Raw genomic sequence first — 20,850 nt, 5'->3', positions numbered from 1 at the left:
TACATATGAGGAAACCAAGGTCCACAGGGGGATAGAAAGAGTGTTGGATCAGAAGTCAGGGTGCTTGGTTTGAATCCTGCTTTGCTACTCAGTACCTGTGTTGGATGACTGCTCTCATCCAGTCCTAAATCTTTGGTCTGATGACTCCCTCAAGGTCACAGAGCTAGTAAGAAAGGGTGTAGTTCCGAGTCTAGGAGCTCTGGCTCTAAATTCAGCGTTCTTTCATAGAAAAGAATTTTACAAATGAACTCCAGTTGTCTGGGGCAGCACTCATCCTGATGATGCCATAGAAAGTCTTCCTCAGTGGAAGAAGAGGGAGGAAGATCTATTTAGCCATTCACTTTGGGACAGGTCAGGCTGCTAGGGGAGCTCCCTAGCCAATTTCTGCTCTCCCAAGGATGGAGGAATGAAGGGATACGTCAAGGCATGGATGAAGAGACCCATTTCCTTCCAGGACCTCTACAAATATGCAGAACAATTTCTGGAAGCTCTTTGTCTATCAAATCTTATTTTCACTTGGTTGCTCCTCCCCCTACCCTCTTTCCTTTCATCTAAGAAAAAAAAATCTGTATATTTTGATTTTATTGGCTGTATCCGTCCCGATGCCTGGAGCTCCCCTGGACCATCTTGAGCTAAAATGTAATAATCAAAAACAGCCAATTTCGGGAGATATGGGATGTGCTTCCACCAAGGTCAGCGGAGGAGGGTTTCTTTTTGATTGTGTTTTGGGGCCAGACTTTTAATAAGCATTTTTCTTGGTGTCTTAGGAAGTTTTCAGCCATATGTGTCTGTGGTAGAGGGTAATAGAACTCATCTACTAAATCTCACCAGGCTCATAATACCTTTCCCTTCTGCATTGTCGCAATTATGTGCCTGACAGTTTCTGCTGGGAATAATAGACTTCCTAATGTTCCGTGAATGTAAGCCCCATGTGGGGATGGATGGGTGGTGCCTGGAGGTTGGTCAGCTAGCATCGGTAAGGGCTGGGATGACCCCTAGGGGGAGCTAGCCTTCTACTCCAAGGCAGTGCCTTCCTCTTACCCATGGACCTGGAAAAAGGCAAATCCAGTTATTTGATGTTATTGGATGCTTGGGACATGGGGCTGCCTTGTCTCAGAGAAGACCCAGGCCTTCTTGCCTAGGGGCAGCTAGGTGGCAGCCTCAGACACTAGCTCTTTGATCTGAGTAAGTCACTTCCCCCTGTTTGCCTCAGTTTTCTTACCTGTAAAATGAGCTGGAGAAGGAAATGGAAAACCACTTTAGTATTTCTGTCAAGAAAATCCCCAACAGGGACACAAAGAGTCAGTTATGACTGAACAACAATTTTTTGGTTCCAGGTCCAGCACTCCACCTGCTGGACCACCTAAATCCCAGTTCCTAGAACTTGCACACAGTAGGTGTTTGTTGGTTGATTAATCAATTCCCTGTTTCTGTCTCCCTAGCTTATTGAGGAACTCCTTCAAGAACTGGCACACAGTAGGTGTTTGTTGATTGATAAATTAATCAATTCCCTGTTTATTTCTCCCCAGCTTATTGAGGAACTTCTTCAAGAATTGGACCTGGAGAAAGCAGCTGTCCAGCTCGGCAACACACAAGTGAGCCACCCTGTTTCTCTGACTTAGTTCATCGAGGGCTTCTGGATTGGTGTGATCTGGGCATCTGCAGGACTAAGGGAAAAGGCAAACAGATCAGATTCTCTTGTCTCTATTATTCCCTAGATTTAGTAGCACTTGCTGTCCAAATGAGTGATTTTGTGATAAATTAGCTGCCATTTTAGAGAGAAAGAAAAAGGCCCCCTTTTGTATTCTAATGATGAGGATTGACGGATATTCTCTGCAGCCAGCCATGTGTGCGCGCACGCACACACATGCACTCGGCCTGGCTCGACAACAAAGGAGGAATGGAGGTGTCCCAAATCTCCACTGTTTCTCTGGGAAATGCAAAGACCAAAGTGGGGGGGGGTGGCACCTTCCCAGGTGTCTCAGAGGATGAGCAGCTTCCCAGAGAGGTCACTAAAGATTGGGCACCAGCACCATAGTCAAGGTAGTAGCACTGAGGAGGGTTCACCTGCTTTCCCTTTTTGACACAGTAAAATTTCCATATGTGATGAGGAAGCAAAAGAAGAATTAATCATAGTCAGGTCCTCTGGAGGTAGGGGCCTGAGTTTGAATCCAGCCTCTGATCCTTACTATCTGTGCGACTTTGGACAAGTCACATGACTTCTCTGGGCCTCAGTTTCTTTATCCATAAAATGAAGGGGTTGGGCTAGATGGCCTCTGTGGTCATTTCTAGCTGTAGACTTAGGATTCTATGTATTAACTTCTCTGGGCCTCAGTTTCCTCATATGTTAAATGATAGGATTGGACTAGATGGCCTCTGAGATCCCTTCCAGTTCTAGAGCAAGGATTCCATGATGCGTGGGTGATGTTTCAGCTTTTCAGTTCCTCAGGAGTCTAGAGCCATGATTGTCTACATGGAATGGGATGGCAAACTTTAGATCAGAATGCTCATCTTCCTTTCCCCTGCTCCTAATATTGAAATCTGTTATCTATAGGAACTCTAGTACTCCAATGGAAGAAAACAAACAAAAAGTGATGCTTCATTTGGGCTGAGATGAGCATTATTTAAGAAACTCTAATTTTTAAAAATAGCTCTTCTCAGTAGTTTACGAATATCAGACAAAATAGTGGAAAGCAATGAACTGGATGGGTATGCAGGAAAATAAACCATTTGTAGGGACTTCCAACAGAGCTTTCTAAGGAGCTTTGTTCATCTCCAGATAACCTGCACACTACCAAGGGGAGCAGCCTTGAGGCATGGTCATGGCAGGGGTTGAGGGCAGGCAATAAAGACTTTCTTTAAGGGAAACAGAGCTTTCTCTTGAAATACTGCCTAGGAATACCAGCCTAGCTTCCAGGAAGAGATGTTTCCATAGGAAAGAAAATAATAATATTAGGGAGAACCCAGAGAAGGTAACTTCACTCACCAGTAACACCAAGTACAATTGTGCATGTGTACATATACATTCTCTAGAAAGCCATACTGATTCCTTTACATTCACAAAGGAAAAAGGAAACTATCAGATACAAAAATCCTAAGTGATAAGTATCTCCTCACATGAATTATGAAAAGGGCTATGCCACCTCCTAACCAGGCATTATGGAATGTATTGCAGCAGGCTTCAATTAGCCACCTGAGGGAGGAACCATGCACTAAAGTCTTTGTTCTGTCTTTTATCTCCCGGGCAACCTTGGACAGCTCCTTCTACCTTCTGGATTTCAGTTTCTTTGTTGAATGAGACTAACCATTCAATCCCATCCTTTATTACCTCCCTGACTTCCCTATAAACAAACAAACAAAACCCGTTATTTTTACTTGGTTTCCACTGGTATACATGCATATTGATTCTACCAGTAGAATGTAGGCTCCTGGAGGGTAGGGGCTGATTAATTGTTGGCTTTGCATCCTAGCCTTGCACAGTACTTGGTCAATGTTTGTTGATTGAGTTTAAAAGTGCATATTAAAATGTTCTGGATGTCAGAGGCACTGTACAATTACTCTTGTTCTGGCTGTCTTAGCCATCCAGAATAGTTAAGAAGCCGGAAGTTAGGGGGAAACTGATCCTTGAGCAGTTAAAAGCTCAGCCACAAAGCCCATGTATTTTGCTCCCTTAGGAGAAACTTCCAGGCTTGGATCTTAGATCCAGGTCTTACCAGTATGGTATCAGCACCAAACAGGTTAGAAGCAGATGCATTGAGGAGGAGGGGGAGGAGGCGGTGGTGTTCACATTAAGAGGTGGTCATTTTGTGTTTAAGCTGAGCTTCGAAGAAAACTGGGTATTATTCTGAGAGGCTGTGATGAGGACGTGCGAATTACAGGTGAATATCATGGGAGATTTAGGATCATAAAATCATAGGTTTAGCACCAGAAGGGACCAGAAGGTCAGTTAGTCATTGAACAGGTCGGGAAACTGAGGCCCAGAGAGGTTAAATGATTTGCCTAAGATAATAGTAAGTGATGCAACAACGATCGAAGGTAGGTCCTATTATTAGCCCACTTTATACTTAAGGAAACTGAAGAAGACAGAGGTGATGTGACTTGCCCAGGGTCACACAGTTAGTAATTGTCTGAGGCAGGATTTGAACTCAGGTCCAGTGCTCCATCTGCTTTACCACCTACCTATCTCTCTATATGTTACCTATTGAAGTTGTTATTCTGTTTTTTTCTTGAAAATAAGGACATTTCTCCTTTCTCCAATCTGAAGGCAATGTCCTTATTTTATGTTATAATTTGTGGCAGCGCTTCTTATAAATTTTCACATCTGATGATCAACCAAAACCTGTGAGGGAGTCACTACAGATAGCATTGTCTCAATTTTACAGAAAGGTAAACTGAGACCTAGAAAGAATAAGTGACTTGCTGATGGTCACAGAGCTAGTAAGCATCAGAGCTGGATTTCAAACCTAGGTCTCTCCTGATTGGAAGCCCAGTGCTCTTCCCACTACGCCACACTGCCTCCTTCTGTTCTGTCTAGCGTCAATCAATGAGCATTTTATTAAGCACTTCCAAATGCTTATGTGTATATTGGAAGATTTTTATAAAACAAATATCATTTTCAAAAGTATTCAGCACTTAAAGGTCTAGCCTTCCTTTATCTGGAGACGGCATTCATGTAGAAGACCTCATTATCTAATGTTGCTGAATAACTATTTTCTCCAAATTCCACGGAAGGAATGAAATCTGGATAGCATTGGCCCTTGGCAATGAATGAATGAATGAATGAAGAAGTACTCATTAAACCCACGTGCCAGGAATTATGCTAATCAAGAAGCAATCAGCTAGCATTAATTAAGCACCTACTATGTGTCAAATGTTTTGTTAGGTACTGGGGATACAAAGGGAAAAATGAAACAGTACCAGATGTCAGAGAACTTAAATTCAACTGTTGAGACAACATGTACACATGTGTGTATGTATATGTACACACATGCACAGGATAAATCAAATATAAAGTAAATTCAAAGAGGAAGGTGCTGGCAGCTAGGGACACATCCAAAAATTTAAAAAAAGTCTCTGTCCTCAAGGAACTTCCATTCTAGCACTGGGAGACAGCACATGTAGGGGGGGTGGTGGCAAGGGGGAATATTTCAGTTTTGGATGTCTCAGGGATGGGTGAGGGGAGTCCTAGGGCAATTGATTAAGGTATCTCTCCAAAAGCAATGGATGTGTAGACTAGATTGCAGTTACCTGAGGCACAAGAGAAAAGTAGCTGGGGTGGAAAATGCCTGTGATGGATCAACCAGAAGATGTCTGTGAAGCCTGGGTGGGTGGTACACTGGAGTCAGCTAGTATCCTTTGGAAGGGGAGATGGAACAGTTGTGCACACGTCGGATAAGCTTCAGCACCAGGGGCAAATGAACAGCTCCTATTTTCCTTCTCATTTCCAGCCTCTATGGCTTCATCATGGTCCATACCACCACCGTAACATTGGTGTCAAAAGCACGTTTTTGTTTGTATCTATGCCTCCAGCCTGTGAGATGCTCTAGAGAAAAGCGGCAGCTTGTAAGACGTGACTCAGTGGGGCAGAATGACTTATTTCTGTTCTGTGCCTAGTAGCTTCCAATTATCTTTTTAATGAAACCTTCATACTTAATCAATAGCGTTTTGGCAGCGCTGGCCACCTTCCGTAATCTACGGACTTGGTTCTCTCATCATTTTGGACATTGATTTTTATAGTGGCTTTTCGAATTCACTAGCTTGTGAAATTAATACAGTCTTTATTGAAGTAATCAGGGAGGCCACGAGTCAATCATATCTTTATCTCAATGAGGCTAATTGTCTTGGCAGAGATGCCGGAAACGACCAAAGAGGGGCTCTTGCAGCAAGAGCCCGAGACTCTGATTTTTGTGTCTTGCCCAGATGATTACTAAGGCATTGGCACCATTGTCGCCATGTCTGAAAGCAGGTGGAGATGAATGGAAGACTGAGGGAGACTCTGCTTCATACAGCATCAAATCAGAATCCACTGTGAGAAGCTCCCTAGAGTCAGGTTTGGCTCAGCACAGTGAAGGGCCCAAGGCTTTCGGGGGTGGGGGAGAAGGCTTGAGAAAAAGTGCTGAAGCTTTCCCAGTTCATTTCATATCCTTCTGTAACAGGAATGGACTGAGGATTGTACTCCCACCGAAGAGAAGCAGTGGGGGGAAGGAGAAGAAATGCCGAACTTGACGCTTGCACCCTATCACACCCTGCTCCCTAGCTCAGTGCTCTTGGGGGCACTTATTTCCCTTCTCAAGGACTTTTTTGAGCAATTGATTGACTACTTGTGATCCCTTGTGGTATGTTGGTCCTACTAGGTAGCGGCACATAGATCATGCTATTGTAAATTTAGAGCTAAGAGGGACCTTAGAGCTATCAACTCAACTTTCTCATTTTACAAATAAGGAAATTGAGGCAGACAAAGGTTGCAACTGGCCCAGGGTCACATAGCTGGTAAGTGTCTGACTCATGTCTTCCCAACTCCAATATCCATCATGCCATGCTGATTCAGACCCGGGTCCCAGGTGCTGTGATCAGCAGGGCAGAGACACAATCCTGTGGTCTACTCATTTCCTGGGATCATCCACAAAGATCCAGGGATCATTCCTAATGACCTCCCATACTTTCAGGTGTTCCTGAAGTCAGGCGTCATCTCCAGGCTAGAAAGGCAGCGGGAGAAGCTGGTCTCTCGGAATATAATTCTCTTTCAAGCTGCCTGCAAGGGATTCTTGTCCCGCCAGCAATTCAAGAAATTGAAGGTAAGGGATTTGACAACGCCCTCTATGTACACTAGGTTAGCTCCATGACCATCTCATCTGGGCTTTTTGCCTCTGATAGTTTGTGGGAGTCTGGGATATAAAAGGGGATTGGCATTCCATGAACATTTCTGGTACCCCTCAATAAACCAATGCGGATCCATCATATTTATATTTGGTCTGTACTACCTTTAGTAAGGGGGGGGGAGGGAAGGAGGGTGTTAAAATTTCCCTAGATTTCTTACCCGTGCATATAAAATAAAATTTGAGAGTCATCCTGTCCATCCCATCGTCTTTAAGTAGAAATTTGCCTATGCTCCCCATTGCTGAAAAAATTGCTGAAAAACAAACATGAAGTACCTACTATGTGTAAGGTCCTTTGCAAGGTATTGGGGATATAAAGACAAAAATACAGTCGCTGCCCTCAAGGTTCCCAGGACATTTCCCAATGTCTCATCAGACTTCTGTTCCCAATGTTTCATTAGACTTTTAGTCCAAAAAGCTTCCCAGTAGACTTGTTGAGGGCAGGAATTCTAACTTTTTTCTCTGTATCACCAGCCTCTAGCATAGTGCCCGGCACATAGTAGATGCTTAATAAATGTTTGTGGTGTTGAAATGAATTACCTACAGTTTATTGCAACTCCATCCTACTAAAGTGTAAAACTCTTCCTTTTTCCTTATTTGAATTCTCTTCTACTTCTTTCTCCCTTGGGGTGAGGGCTCCCATCTCTGCCCCATGGGAATTAATCATTTTTTAACTGAAAAAAAAATCTTGGGCTCTCCGTTCTTTCCCCCTTTCCTTCCCTCCTCAGATCCGGCAGCTGGCTGTCCAGTGTATCCAGAGAAATCTAACAGCGTTCCAGGTGGTGAAGGACTGGCCCTGGTGGCAGCTGCTGTGTCATATCCGGCCCCTATTGAGTATCACCATCGGGGAGGACCAGCTCCGGGCAAAGGAGGTATGCTTGCTACTGGGCAGGAATTCCCTGCCAACTGGGCTGGATAGCTCACATATTTCCTTCACTTTCTAGCCCTTCTCCCAGCAGCAGCAACAACAGCATAGCAGCAGCAGCATTGTTCTAAGATTCCCTTCCTTCCCCAGTGATCATATATATATACATATATGTATATATACATATCTCACCATACACATACATGTATGTGTATATCTATATTCCTCACCTCTCTCCCACATGCCTCAAATAGTAGTTAGTCTATTACCAGGGTAGAAACTTTCCGGTGTTCCAGGCAGACTTCCTCTCCCCAGGCCATAATGCAGATAAACTCCCTTCCTGCTTTTCAGGTGCAGAGATGCCTAATTATGGCCATTCTGCCACCTATCCCTTCTGGCTTGGCATGCCAATTTCTAGTCTCTTCATGGTGGACACCAACTGACCACACCCTCCCCTGCTGTAGTTCCCACCCTCTCACCCCCAAACCCTGTGCAGTCGAGTGGCCCCAATACTTTAGCTATTTCCCTCCTTATCAAAATACACCTAGCCTGGAGCCTCTTCCCAGCTAGTCTTTGCTAGAGGCATCCTGGGTACTGATGAGTTCACCAGTTATCAGTCCCAGGAACATATTTACATTTTAATAGGGGTCTTCTGAAAGCAGTATCTTAACACAAAGGAAAGACTTTAACAGGAAATTTCAGCTGTGTGTGAAGGCGGGATCTTTAATATTTTACTCATTCATGCATCCAGTCATATGAGAATTGTTTAGAAGCATCAGCTGAATGCTGGGAACTGAGGGTAGGTGGAAGGATAAGTGATGAAGATGATGACGATGATGATGATGATGGTGATAAAAGTTAACATTTATATGGAGATTTACAGTTTGAAAAGCACTTTACAGATGTTATCTAACCATTCCTGGCCACAAGGTACTTACAGTAAGGCCAGGGAAGCAAGATAGACACACAGAAACATCCTAAAATTATAATATGTTCAGTGTGTCTGATCCATCTTGGGGCCTGCGTTACAGGATGGACATTGATCAGCTGGAAGGTGAGCAGGATTGTGAAGGGGCTCAAGATTATCAGTCAGTAGCCAACAAACACTTATTAAGCACCTGCTGCATTCCAGGCACTATGGTCAATCCTGGTGCTACAAAAGACAGACCCTGCCCTCAAGCAGCTCACAGTCAATGGGGGAAGTAATATGCAAACAACTGTGTACAAACAAGATCTAGAAAGGATAAATTGGAGAGAATGGACAGAGGGAAGGTACTAGGACTGAGAAAGCCTTCAGGTAGGAGGCAGAATTTTACCCAGTGCTTGAAGGAAGTCTGGGAAACCACGAAGTAGAGATCAGGAGGGAGGGAGAACATGCCAAACAAGGAGAAGGTGACTGATCCTTTCCTGGAGAAGTGGGGACTTTGGTTTTGGGGTGAGGCAAGTGAGTCAGTCTCAAATACTAGAAAGACTGTCACCTGGAAGCAGGATCAGATTTGCTCTGCTTGGTTCCAACAGACTAAAAGTAGGAGATTTTCATAGGATATCAAGAAATGTGAAGCCTCTCCAGATGCACTGGGGTAAGAAAGGAAGTGGTGGCTCCTTCTCACTAGAGGGCTTCCAGCAGAGGCTGGATGCCCCTTGTCAGAGATATCGAGGGAATGCCTCTTCAGGTGGAGACTGGACTAGAGGGCGTCAGAGCCCCACTCCAAGTATGGGATTCTGTAAGAGGCTTGACCATAAAGTGCTCTGGAATCAGGGGCGTATGTGTGTGTTGGGTTTGTGTGTGTGTGTGTGTGTGTGTGTGTGTGTGTGTGTGTGTGTGAGAGAGAGAGAGAGAGAGAGAGAGAGAGAGAGACAGAAACAGAGACAGAAATAGAGAGACAGAAAGAGAGAGGGAGAGAGAGAGAGAGAGAGAGAGAGAGAGAGACAGAAACAGAGACAGAAATAGAGAGACAGAAAGAGAGAGGGAGAGAGAGAGAGAGAGAGAGAGAGAGAGAGAGAGAGAGAGAGAGAGAGAGAATGTGTCTTCCAGGCAGGACCACTGAGGATGGCCCCATGGAGCAGACATTTTCTCTGTAGATAAGACACAGCTTGGATCCGAGCCCAACAAATTGGCCACTTTCTGTCACATCCCACTTTCCTGTATTAGGTGAAGTCATGCGTCTCTAGTGCTTTTTTAACAGTAAAGACTACCAGCAGTGTTTATGTTTTTGGTTTTGCTCAGATCTGTGATCATTAGTACAGAGATGTCCCATTGGGGAAATTGTTTCTACAAATACAGACGAGCATTTGCTCTGTGTCTTCTAGTCTAAATTGATGCCTGAGACACTGAGAACTTAAATGTTTGGTTCAGGGCCACACAGACACTATGTGTCAGAGGTAGGTCTTGAATTCAGGCCTTCCTGACACCAAGGCTTGGTCTTTATTATCCACTTCATACAAAATCTCCATAGAAATATTGCCTGTTGTTATCATGGCTAGCATCATCACTGATATTATCATGATCATCCACCATCATCAAACTGGTCCGACCCAAAAAAGCCAAACTCAGAAGCCCATCTTTGGAGTGAGCTGAATACTCTTGGACAGTCTCCATTGGGTTTTCCAAATAAGACAATGAACTGTGATCCATTCCATGGGCTTCACCTCTGTGCCCCAAGGATAATGCATCTCCCCTTCTCAGAAGTTGTGTTTTGCTTTGGCTTTTAGGAAGAGCTCACTGCCTTGAGAAAGAAACTAGAGACGTCTGAGAAGTCACGGAATGAGCTTCGGCAGAACACAGACCTGCTGGAGAGCAAGGTATCTGGTGGGGGTGGGGTGGGGGAGGAGAAAGGGGAAATCAGGAGGGATGGGGAGAGGGAGAGTGAGAGGGAGGGGTGAGAGAGAGAGAGCGAGAGCGAGAGAGAGAGCGAGAGAGAGAGAGCGAGAGCGAGAGAGAGAGAGAGAATGTGAGAGTCAAGGTCAAGGTCAAGATGGTGGTGGATGGTCTTCTCCATTTGGTGTAAATTTGATCTTCTGGGATCTCAAGCTGGAAGGGGTCTCAGAAATTACATAGTTCCCCTCCTGTTAATTTATAGCAGAAGCTAGAGAGGGATCATCAGATCATAAACTCAGCGCTGGGAGAGACCTTAAGAACTCTTTAGTGCAACCCTGCCATTTAGAGATGAGGAATCCAAGGCCCAGGGAAGTGAGGCCTTTGTCCTAGTTCTCACGGCTAGTAGGTGAGAAGGCCAGGATTTGAACCTGGGTCCTGTGAATCCAGAGCCAGTGCTCTTTCCACCAAACCACACAACCCCTCCATCATTAAATAAGGAAACAGATTCCTAGCAGAGACGTGACTTGACACAGAGGCATAGAGCGGCAGAGCTGGGTCTCGAAAACGAGCCTTCTGATTTCTCCGCCAGCATTTTTTCTACTGCTGTATGTGAAATTAGCCGTACTGAGTTCTTCCCCTGACCTGGTCTTAACCTTTGGTTCTGGCGTGGGAATCAGAAGACCTTACTTGTCATGCTCTGATATGAACTTACTGTGGGGTGTTGTGCAAGGCCCTTTGCTTCTCTGAGACTCAGTTTCCTCATCTGTGAAATGGGGGTGTTGCATGAAGATGATCTCCAAGATCCCTTTCAGTTCTAGCATGATAAGATTCTAGCCTTTTGCTTTGACAGCATTTGACCAAGAGTAAACTCACTGCCACCTCGCAGGCCAAATCTTAACAATTGTGGTGGCAGATAAATGTAAAGTTTTGCATTGGGGTTCACAAAACCAGCTTTGGAAGTTGTAGATGGGAGAGGCATGGCTAGACCATAGTTGCCTGTAAAAGAGCTGGGGTTATAAATGGACCACAAGGTCAGTGGGATGTGGTAGCCAAGAAAACCCCTTGGATCTTGGGCTGCATTGAGAGCCAGAAATAGGGAGAGCCCAGCCCAGCTGTAGTCAGCTCAGGCTGGGCCACATCTAAAGTTTTGTGTATGGTTCTGGGTACCAATGTTTAGGCAGGATGTGATAAACTGTTAAAGGTATGTGAATCCATGTGCCATGTTGTATGAGGATTGGTTGAAAGAACTGGAGATGGTGAAAAATGCGGAGACTCTGAAGAGACATGATAGATGTGTCCATGTATCTGGAGGGCAGTCACCTGGGGGAAGGGATGAGCCTTATTCTGTTTGATCTCAGAGGGGAGAACTCCCCAGGAACAACAGCAGGGGTGGGGGAGGTAAGGGTGGAGAGAGTTGTAAAGAGACCAGTTTAGGCTGGATATCATGGAAAACTTCCTAACAACTCAGGCTGTCCACAAATGGGATGGGCTGCCTCGATGGTAGTGGGCCCCCTGCCACTGGAGGTCTTCGAGCAGCAGCTTGATGACCACTCCTCATGCATGTCATAGAGGGGATTCCATTTGAGGTCTGAGTTGTACTAGCCCAACGCTGAGTCCAGGCCCTGGACTAAGTGGGTCCTAATACAAGCTGAAAGAAAGACAGTCCCTGAGGTTATTTGTTGTTGTTCAGTCATTTCAGTTGATTCTTTGTGACCCCGTTTGGGGTTTTCTCGGCAAAGACACTGGAGTGGTTTTCAATTTCCTTTTTCAACTTATTTTACAGATGAGGAAATTGAGGCAAACAGGGTTAAGTGACTTGCCCAGGGTCACACAGCTAGGAAGTGTCTGAGGCTGAATTTGAACTCAGCAAGATGAATCTTCTGGACTCCAAGCTTTCAGTTAAATAATCACTTTTTCTAGGCGCTAGACTGGGCTTTTGGGATCTAAAGACAAAACAAAGCCAAAATAATCTCTGCCCTCAAGGTGCTCAAATTCTGTATGTAAATATACTCAAATATATGTTTATATTATATAATATTGTAATTTTACGAAGGTGGTGGAAAGGCTGGGGAATCCAAAGCAGAGATGACTGAGCACTGACCACAGTGATGTTGTAACCCTCATCCCTTGTCTCCCTCTCCCTCTGTCTCTGTCTATCTCTCTATCTCTCTGCGTGCATCTCTCTGTTTCCATTTCTCTCTCCCATTTAAGGGCCTGGTATTGGTATAAACCACTGTGCCCATAGTGGAACCAAGGACACTCCAGAACCAGGCTCTCTCATCACCCATTTCTGCAATTCTATTCAGACTCAAAAGAGAATTTATTAAGCACCCACTACATATATGTCACTGTTCTGGGTGCTGGTGAAGTGAAGACATTTCTAGACAAGTATATTCTAGATAAGAGGGATCTGGGAAGGCCTCGTGTAAAAGGGAGCACTTTGATAGGGATTCAAAGAACAAGAAACATTCCAGGTGGCAAAGATGAGGAGGAAAAACATCCCGGGCATGGGGACAGTAGCATGGAGTGCTGAATTCAGGAAGTTTGGGAGGAGGAGAAGGAGAAAGTGAGATAGCATTGGGCATCGTTCTCGGGATCTACAGATAAGATTTCATTCCTCGGGGCTTTACTATTGGCAACTACTGGAGCATCTGCTGTGCGCCCACCCTTGGTGGGGCTGAGACGCACTAGGATCATATGGTGGGAAGAACTTTGGTGTGAGTGTCAGGAGGCCTGGGTTTGAGTCCTGACTTTTAACAATTATTACCTGGGTGACTCTGTGAAAGTCATTTCTCTCTTAACCTCAACTGGCAAATCTAAAAAATGGTGCTCATTATGTTCATAATGCAGTTAATTTATAACCAGTTATTAGTGCCTCTGCCCTGAAATGACTTTATGTGCTCTCTCTGGCTCTGTCTCTCTCTGTCTCTGTTTCTCTCTGTGTCTCTGTCTCTCTCTGTTTCTCTTTCTCTCTGTCTCTTTCTCTCTGTCTCTGTCTCTCTCCCCCTCTCTCTTCTGTCTTTCTTCTGTCTCTGTCATCTTTCTCTCCCATCTCTCTCTGTCTATCTCTCTTTCTATACATATTTATATATAAATCTATAATATGTGATAGGTAATATGAACATGTATTTGACTAAACTTACATGTGCATATGTTATTTGTCCCAATAGAATTTAAGCTCCTTGAGGGCAGAGATTATGTTGGTTTTGGCTTTGTCTTCAGATCCCAAAGGCCCAGCCCAGGGCCTAGAAAAAGGTGATTATTTAAATGGAAAGCTTATGGATTGATTGGTAGGATTGTCCTGAGAAAAACACTCCAGAAAGCTTCAAATGCTCCAGAAATCATTGTTTTGAATGATTTCATTTTGGGGCCCAGATCGCTCATTTCATTTGTATTGTTTCACTGAGAGGCAGAGTGCAGGGAAGTAGCCTTAGAGCCAGGAAGGCCTGGCTTCAGTCCCATGCCTGAGAAATCTGGACTCTGTGACCCAACTCAAGTCACGTGACCTTTCTGTGCCCCGGGCTCCTCTTTAAGGCCAACAGGCCCATAGTGAACGTCCTGTGTTGGTAGAAGGAGATTCCTCCTGGAGAACTCTGTCTGGCAATAAGATAGAAACTATTAGCAGCTCCAGGGTTACAATGAAAGGATGTCCTTCCCCTTAGAATGCTTGTTTCTTAGGTTTAGTGGGCAGGAAGCCTCCAAGGCAGCCAGCTTAAGATCAGGTGGGGTAGCTTTCTTATCATCAGCCTTTGAGGTTCTGCTGCCATTCTTAGGAGGCTGTGGGGAATGAGGAGGAGTAAGCACGTCATTAGAGTGTACACTTCCTGAAGGCAGGGGCATCTCCAGTGCCCAGTCCAGTGACCCTCCTAGTAGGCCCTTCTAGATAGATTGATTTCAGCATGGGGGAGGTGGCACAGGGTCCCTGTTCTTGACACAGGACTAAGTGACCTCCCTTTATTATGTGTTTGAATGTGAATTTCCAAAATGTCATATCCCTAGGGAGGGACCTCAGATATCTGCTCAAAAGATCATGGGAGCATCAATTTAGAGGCAGAAGGGACCCCACTCTTACATTTTACTAAGGAGGAATGAGAAAAGACCTATCCAAGGTCACGCACACAGTATAATAGGTCTTGAGCTGGAAGGAGCCATCTAGCCCAACCCTGTGCTTTTATGGAGGAGGACACAAAGTGCCTTGCCTGGTGTTATATTGGTAGTGACAGAGTAAGACTTGACCCAGGACCTTCTACATCCAATCTAAGGCTTTTGTTCTTCTTTTCCAATTGTGTCATGCTGACTCAAGTATTGACAGTCCTTGGCACTCCAGAATTGAGCGCTGCACTGGGTGGTCCAGGTGATAACTGTCATAGAGTTTTAGAGGAGGGAGAGGTCAGTGAAAATGAGGTCGGAGGAGTCCAGGATGGCTCTGCAGAGAAGGCAGGGCCTGGCCTGGCCCCTGGCCCTCAGTGCTCCCATCCCTTCTTTCTGGGTGTGCCGAGCCCTTTGGGTAGCATTTGGGTCACAGCTGTGCCTGCCCCCAAGCTGCATCTGCTGACATGATTCATGAGAAGGGCAAGCAGGGAAAGCCTGCTGGGACTCGGCTGGGAAGCCTCTCTGCCCTCCCAGAAGCCGACAGCTTCGTATTCACTGAGAATGAGAATGATCCCAGACCCAAATGCAGCGGATTTTGCACATGAGTGATGGTGGGTGGAAATTAAAGGACAGAGATTGATTTGGGATGGTTCCATCTGCTTTGCTTAGTCATCTGCCAAGAAAAGACAGGACAGAACAAATTGAGGCAAAATTCAGTGACCAATGGGGCAGAGGGACGTTGGGGAGGCAGCCTGTGGAATGGAGAGAGTGCAAGACATGGAGTAGGAAGAAGGCTTGGGTTCAAATCCTGCCTCGGACACTATCTGCGTGATCGGGGCAGGTTACTTAATGTCTCAGAGGTTCTGTAAAATGAGGAGGTCGGACTCCATGATTTCTGGGGGTCTCTTCTGGGGGTAAAGCTCCTGGTGGGACCCACTTCACAGAGTCATTGTGATGAAGGGATATTTGGTCAACCTTGAAGCTGAAGCATGGGAGCTATTGATATGATTAGTCTGGGCTGGGAGCAGGCGTGCTACCAGCTGCCGAGGGAGCCACTGGGACCGGGCCCTGGACCTGTGATTGATGATTATGGCTGGTTCCTTCATTAGGGGCAGACTATGATTTGCTCAACCAAAGAGAGAACTGAGTTGGCTTTTCTTGGTGGTGATAAGGTGACTCGGTCCTTTGTTCTAGGGAGAGATGAGCAGGCTGAACATTGATGAAGTGTGAAGAAGAAAAAAAGATCAGGGGGTCTTAACCTGGGGTCCATAACCTTGCTTATATATCTATATCTATAATACACACATATATAATTAAAAATAACATTGAAAATTAAATAATAATGTATTTAAAAACAAGTTCAGCTAGATAACTATTTCAATAGAATGATTTTCTTTGTAATTAAAGATATTTTATGTTATGTTCTTAAAACCATTATTCTGAAAAGGGACCTGTCCTTAGGCTTCACCAGACTGTCAAAATATTGGTCCATAACACAAAAATGGCATGTCAAGAGAAAACTCTTGAAATAGATTGATCATTTATATTAGCCCTGGCTAGTCACGGTCTAAAGTTCCTAAGGACACAATGACCTCAGACGTAGAATGGAAATTTCTTGAGGACAGTGACTGTTTCCCTTTTGTATTTGAATCCTCCACACCCAACCCAGTGTTTGGCACATAGTAGGTGCTTAATAAATGCTGGATGATTGGCCGATGATCCCATCTACTTGATTGGGCCTTGTCATTCCTGATAGGGGCTTGCAGTCTTGCAGAGGCCAAACTGGGAGAAGAGATCTGAGAGCCATTCTTTGTCACTAAGAATAAAAAAGAGAAGAAACAGTTGTTGGTGTTGTTCAGTCATATCTGGCTCTTTATTACCCCATTTGGGGCTTTCTTGGCAAAAAACACTGGAGGGTTTTGCCATTTCCTTCTCTGGGTTATTTTATACAAGAGGAAATGGAGACAAACAGGGTTAAGTGACTCGCCCAGAGTCACACAGCTAGTAAGTGTCTGAGGCTGGATTTGAACTCAGGTCTTCCTGACTCCAGACCTAGTGTTCTATCCACTGCCCCATTAATAACAGGTCAATAAAATTAACCAATATATTAACCGAATTTGACACATGCAAAGTTCCACCCCCTTGTCCCTCCTCTCTGTAAATGAGAAAGTGGGGTACACTCATCTCTGTTCTTTGGAGTGGGCTTGGTCATGATAATCTCATCCCCTTTGATTTGATTTTCATTGAGGTTGTTTCTTTTGCCGTTGCAGATGTCATTGTGTCGATCACTCTCTTGGTTCTGGGGTCTCCTTCTTTCTCAGGGCAGGGTGGGGCGGGGCTGCACGTTCCGCTCCCCCTCTCTGGAAGGCTTCCTTTCTCTCTGCTCTGCCTTTGCCTCCTCAGTCCCATCCCCAACTGTAGTTTAATTAAAGTGTCAGAAGTCTGCTCACCCAAAGTGAAGGATGAGGCACGGAGCCTCTTACCGGGTACAATTAGCTCTTGGCAGAGACATTTCGGTGGAGGCTTGCTGAAGCATCGCCCAGTGAGTTCCATTCATCCTTGTGACAAAGATTGTAATGGGAGTCGGGAATTATATACCAGTGTAACATGTCCTCATTACAGGCCCTGGATCACAATCAGCCTGACCCTTCGGAGGCCGGGATTAGCTCTGTTAACGTGGTCGATAAGAAGGCAGGGAAAGCAGTGGCCCCTGGGGGATATCCCTCCACATCTCTGCTGGCCACGAATGACTTCATTCTCACGGATGGATATTTGAGCCGGTCATTCTTCTTGGGCTGCCAGGTCAGGACTTAGGATTTCACCGACTCACAGGCTCGGATCTCTATGGGACCTCTGAGAGTCCCTAACCCAACTCACTTCATTGTACAAGGAGGGGAGCTCAGGCCAGAGAGGTTGTGTGGTCACGCAGCTAGAACCAAGTCTTCTGACAGCAAGTCCAGTGTTCCTTCTGTTGTACCCCAGTTCTAAATTGGGGGACTATGTAGGTCAAAGAATGCTGATTCTGACATTAAAGGTCATACGACTAGTGCCTGGAACATAGTAAGGGCTAAATAAATGCATATTGATTAATTGATGGATTATTCTCTATAAATTGAGCTATCTCAGTTGGGATCAGGCTTCCCCTTAAAAAAGAATCTGAGAATTGGAAAGGACTTTCAGGGCCCCTGTTAGGCCACCCCCGTATTTCACAGACGGAAACTGAGGCCGAAGGAAATTAACTTGCCAATTGCCTCGCCAATATTCACACAGATAGCAAGTGTATGAAGTGGGATTTGAATTCAGGTCTTTTTCACCCCAGCTCTAATGCTCTATCCACACTGCCTCTTTGAGGATTTTATTGGAAAATGTAAATTCATCCAACAAGCATTTATAGAACGCCTGCCTATCCAATCAGAGAGTCACAAAATGTCACATGAGAGGGGCCTCCGAGGCTGAGTAGGAATCTTCTGTCTTCTGCTTGAAGACTTCCAGTGAAGGGCAACCTTCTCTCTCTCACAGTAGGCCATTACACCTTTGGACATCTTCCCATGTACCACCTGGGGATCCAAAGGCAAAACCACAATGGGTCTTGCCCTTGAAGAGCTTATATTCAATTGGGAAAAAGGCGTGTTTGCGTCTAAGTAAATGTGAACTCATGGGTAATGAGGAAAGCACCCACAAGTGACCCATCCTCTCTGGAGTTTTGAATTAGAGTGTAAAGGACTGGAAAGAAAACTGAGGCAAACAGAGGTAAAGTGGCTTGACCAATCACACTCAACTGCTGAGGGTCTGAGGCTTGAAATGAACCAGGATGTTCCTGACTCCCATTACATTGCCTTCTCTTCTTCATAATTAACATCTTCTTCTTCCTAGCTTATATTATTGTCCACAATCCCTCTTAGCTGCCGGTTCTACCCTGCACACTTCCCTCCCGTGCCCCTTGGTGGCTCAAAGAGATGCTCCTCCCTTCCCCTTCCTTCTTCTCCTTTGCCCCCTTCACCTCTCATCTGGGATCTTTCTGGTGCACAGCATAGGCTGCATTACCGAGAGGCAGGAGGGGCCTAATCACCTGGTTCAGCGGATAGCGGAGGGTATTATCATATCTAGTTTATAGATGAGAAAATGGCAGCCCAGAGAAGTTGTTTATGGTCACTCAGCTGGGAAGAGACGGGCCAGCGATCTGAACCGGGGCTGCCAGCCGAGGCAAGGTGTGCCCCAACCCACGTAATGCTCCTCAGGCACCATTAGGCTCCCCCTTCCTGAGCTAGCTGCGGAGAGCGGGAGCAAGGAGACAGAACGTGGCCCAGCATCATGTCCCTGATTTTGTTGTCTCATCAGTGAAAACTACATTTGACGAGGCTTATTAAAGAGACAACATTATTGCAGAGTGATTTAAGGGCCTCATTTGGGGACAAGGGAAACAGGAGCTGAGAAGCAGCCAGGGTGGCTGGCTATAAATATTCCCCCAGCGTGTGGGCAAAATCTTCCTTCTAAGGCAAAGTGGCTGCTTTCATTTCCATTAGAAAAAATAGGTTTTTTTTTTCTTTCTCATAGCTCCGATGCCTGGCGGGCACTATTGCAGGGGTGTGTGTGTGTGTGTGTGTGTGTGTGTGTGTGTGTGTGTGTGTACTTCAGATATGCCAGGAGGCCTCACTGAATCCTTGTTTACTGCAGGGAACAGGGTCCGTGCCCGATGGTCCTTCTAGCTCGTTAGCCTGAATGATTTCCCACCTCTAAAGAGGAGCCATTAAGATAAAATGAGAACATCAGACTTAGGACAGAAAATTCGTCTGCAAAGGAGACTGGTGGAAAGATCCCGGTGTCGCTTTGGAAGAGTGTGGGGAGGCAGTCTGGTCCAGGGTAGATGTTCTTGTTTCATGGAATGTTAGACCTGGAAGGAACTTAGAGAAGTCAAAACCTGAAGAGAGTTTAGCTCATGGAGCACAATATCAGAGTGAGTAAAGGTCTCAGAACGAGGAATGTCGGAGTGGGAGGAATCTTAGAACACGTCAGACCCTAGAAAGGAGTTTAGAACATAGAATGTCAGACCCAGAACGTCAGAGGTGGGAGGGACTTTAGAACAAGATGGTGGACTGTGAAGGGCCTTCGTCCCCTTTCCCCTTCAGGCCCATGTTGATGTCCCATTGATCCTCTGACCTCCCAAACTGAGAGCAGGAATCCAGGCACAGTTTAAAGCCTAGGCTCTAGGTTTAATCTCTCTCTGGTCATGAGATCTGGGTTTTAATTCTGTCTCTGTTCTTACCTCTTCTCTGGGCCTCAGTTATAAAAATGAGGGGGGTGGGGCTTGAACTAAACATCCCTCCCAGTCCAACTGACAAGGAAAACAAGCCCCAGAATGGGTGGTGACTAAAGGTCACTCAGCTGGTTTCAGAGGCAAACCAAGAACCCAATCTGATGACCCTTATTGTACTATATTTTGTCTCTGAATCATCCAATCACAGCATGCCATGACAGAGAAATTGTCCACAGACCAAGTCAGTCCTTTGACAGATGAGCAGACGGAGGCACAGAGGGAAAGTGGCCTGCTCAGAGTTGTTCATCTGGTCCAGCCAATGGCTTGGGCCAGTAGGCTTAGGGTCTGTTGTTCCAAGGCCAGCTTTCTTTCCACCATGCAGTGCTATGAATGTTAAAAGAAATTAGCCCATGAATAAGAACCAAGCCAAATTTTTGCCAGGGAGCTTGCAGCAGAGGAGCACCACACACAGAGTGGGGGGCCTCATGGCAGAAAAGTCATTCTAAGGCTGGTCTTGGAAGTTCTGCCCAAGCCATGGGCACCCTGAGGCCCTGGCAGCTGGTGGCTGGGATGTGTGTTGGAGATTTGTTCTAGGTTTCTGCAAAATCCTGAGTAAACACCAGGGTCAGCCGCTGGCACGCTGTGACCTGAGATTCATATCCTGGGCAAATAGTGCCTGAGGAAGCTGTGCTTGTATGCTGGCTATTCGATTTCTTTTTTCTCTGTTAATGCCTGCTCTGATGTCTCCCTTTGGTGGGGAGGAGCCTCTGTGTCCTCTAGAACAAATGACCAACTCTTCCCTTTGGCCTTCCTGGCCATCTACAATCTGCCTCTCACCTACCTTTGCAGTGAAATTTATGAGCAGTTCTTGGTAAAAATGAAAATGTTGTGAGATATTAATAATGGCCAACATTTATATAGGACCCACCATGTGTCAGGCATTGTG

The 20,850-nt window shown here is 45.5% G+C and overlaps 1 protein-coding gene across 1 annotated transcript in view; it reads left to right on the top strand.

The window, feature by feature from the left end:
- MYO18B (myosin XVIIIB) overlaps nucleotides 1-20,850 on the top strand; it is a 361,792-nt gene that overhangs the window by 156,630 nt on the left and 184,312 nt on the right. The window contains exons 22-25 of the mRNA XM_036737706.1: nucleotides 1,530-1,595; nucleotides 6,666-6,794; nucleotides 7,604-7,747; nucleotides 10,453-10,542. Of these exons, the coding sequence (XP_036593601.1) occupies nucleotides 1,530-1,595; nucleotides 6,666-6,794; nucleotides 7,604-7,747; nucleotides 10,453-10,542 (429 nt within the window). The remainder of the gene's footprint in view (nucleotides 1-1,529; nucleotides 1,596-6,665; nucleotides 6,795-7,603; nucleotides 7,748-10,452; nucleotides 10,543-20,850) is intronic.

This window comes from Trichosurus vulpecula, chromosome 1 (assembly GCF_011100635.1).
Source record: "Trichosurus vulpecula isolate mTriVul1 chromosome 1, mTriVul1.pri, whole genome shotgun sequence".
NCBI classification, from domain to species: Eukaryota; Metazoa; Chordata; class Mammalia; order Diprotodontia; family Phalangeridae; genus Trichosurus; species Trichosurus vulpecula.
The sequence above is the reverse complement of the archived record's forward strand: the minus strand, read 5'-3'. Positions and strand labels throughout refer to the sequence as shown.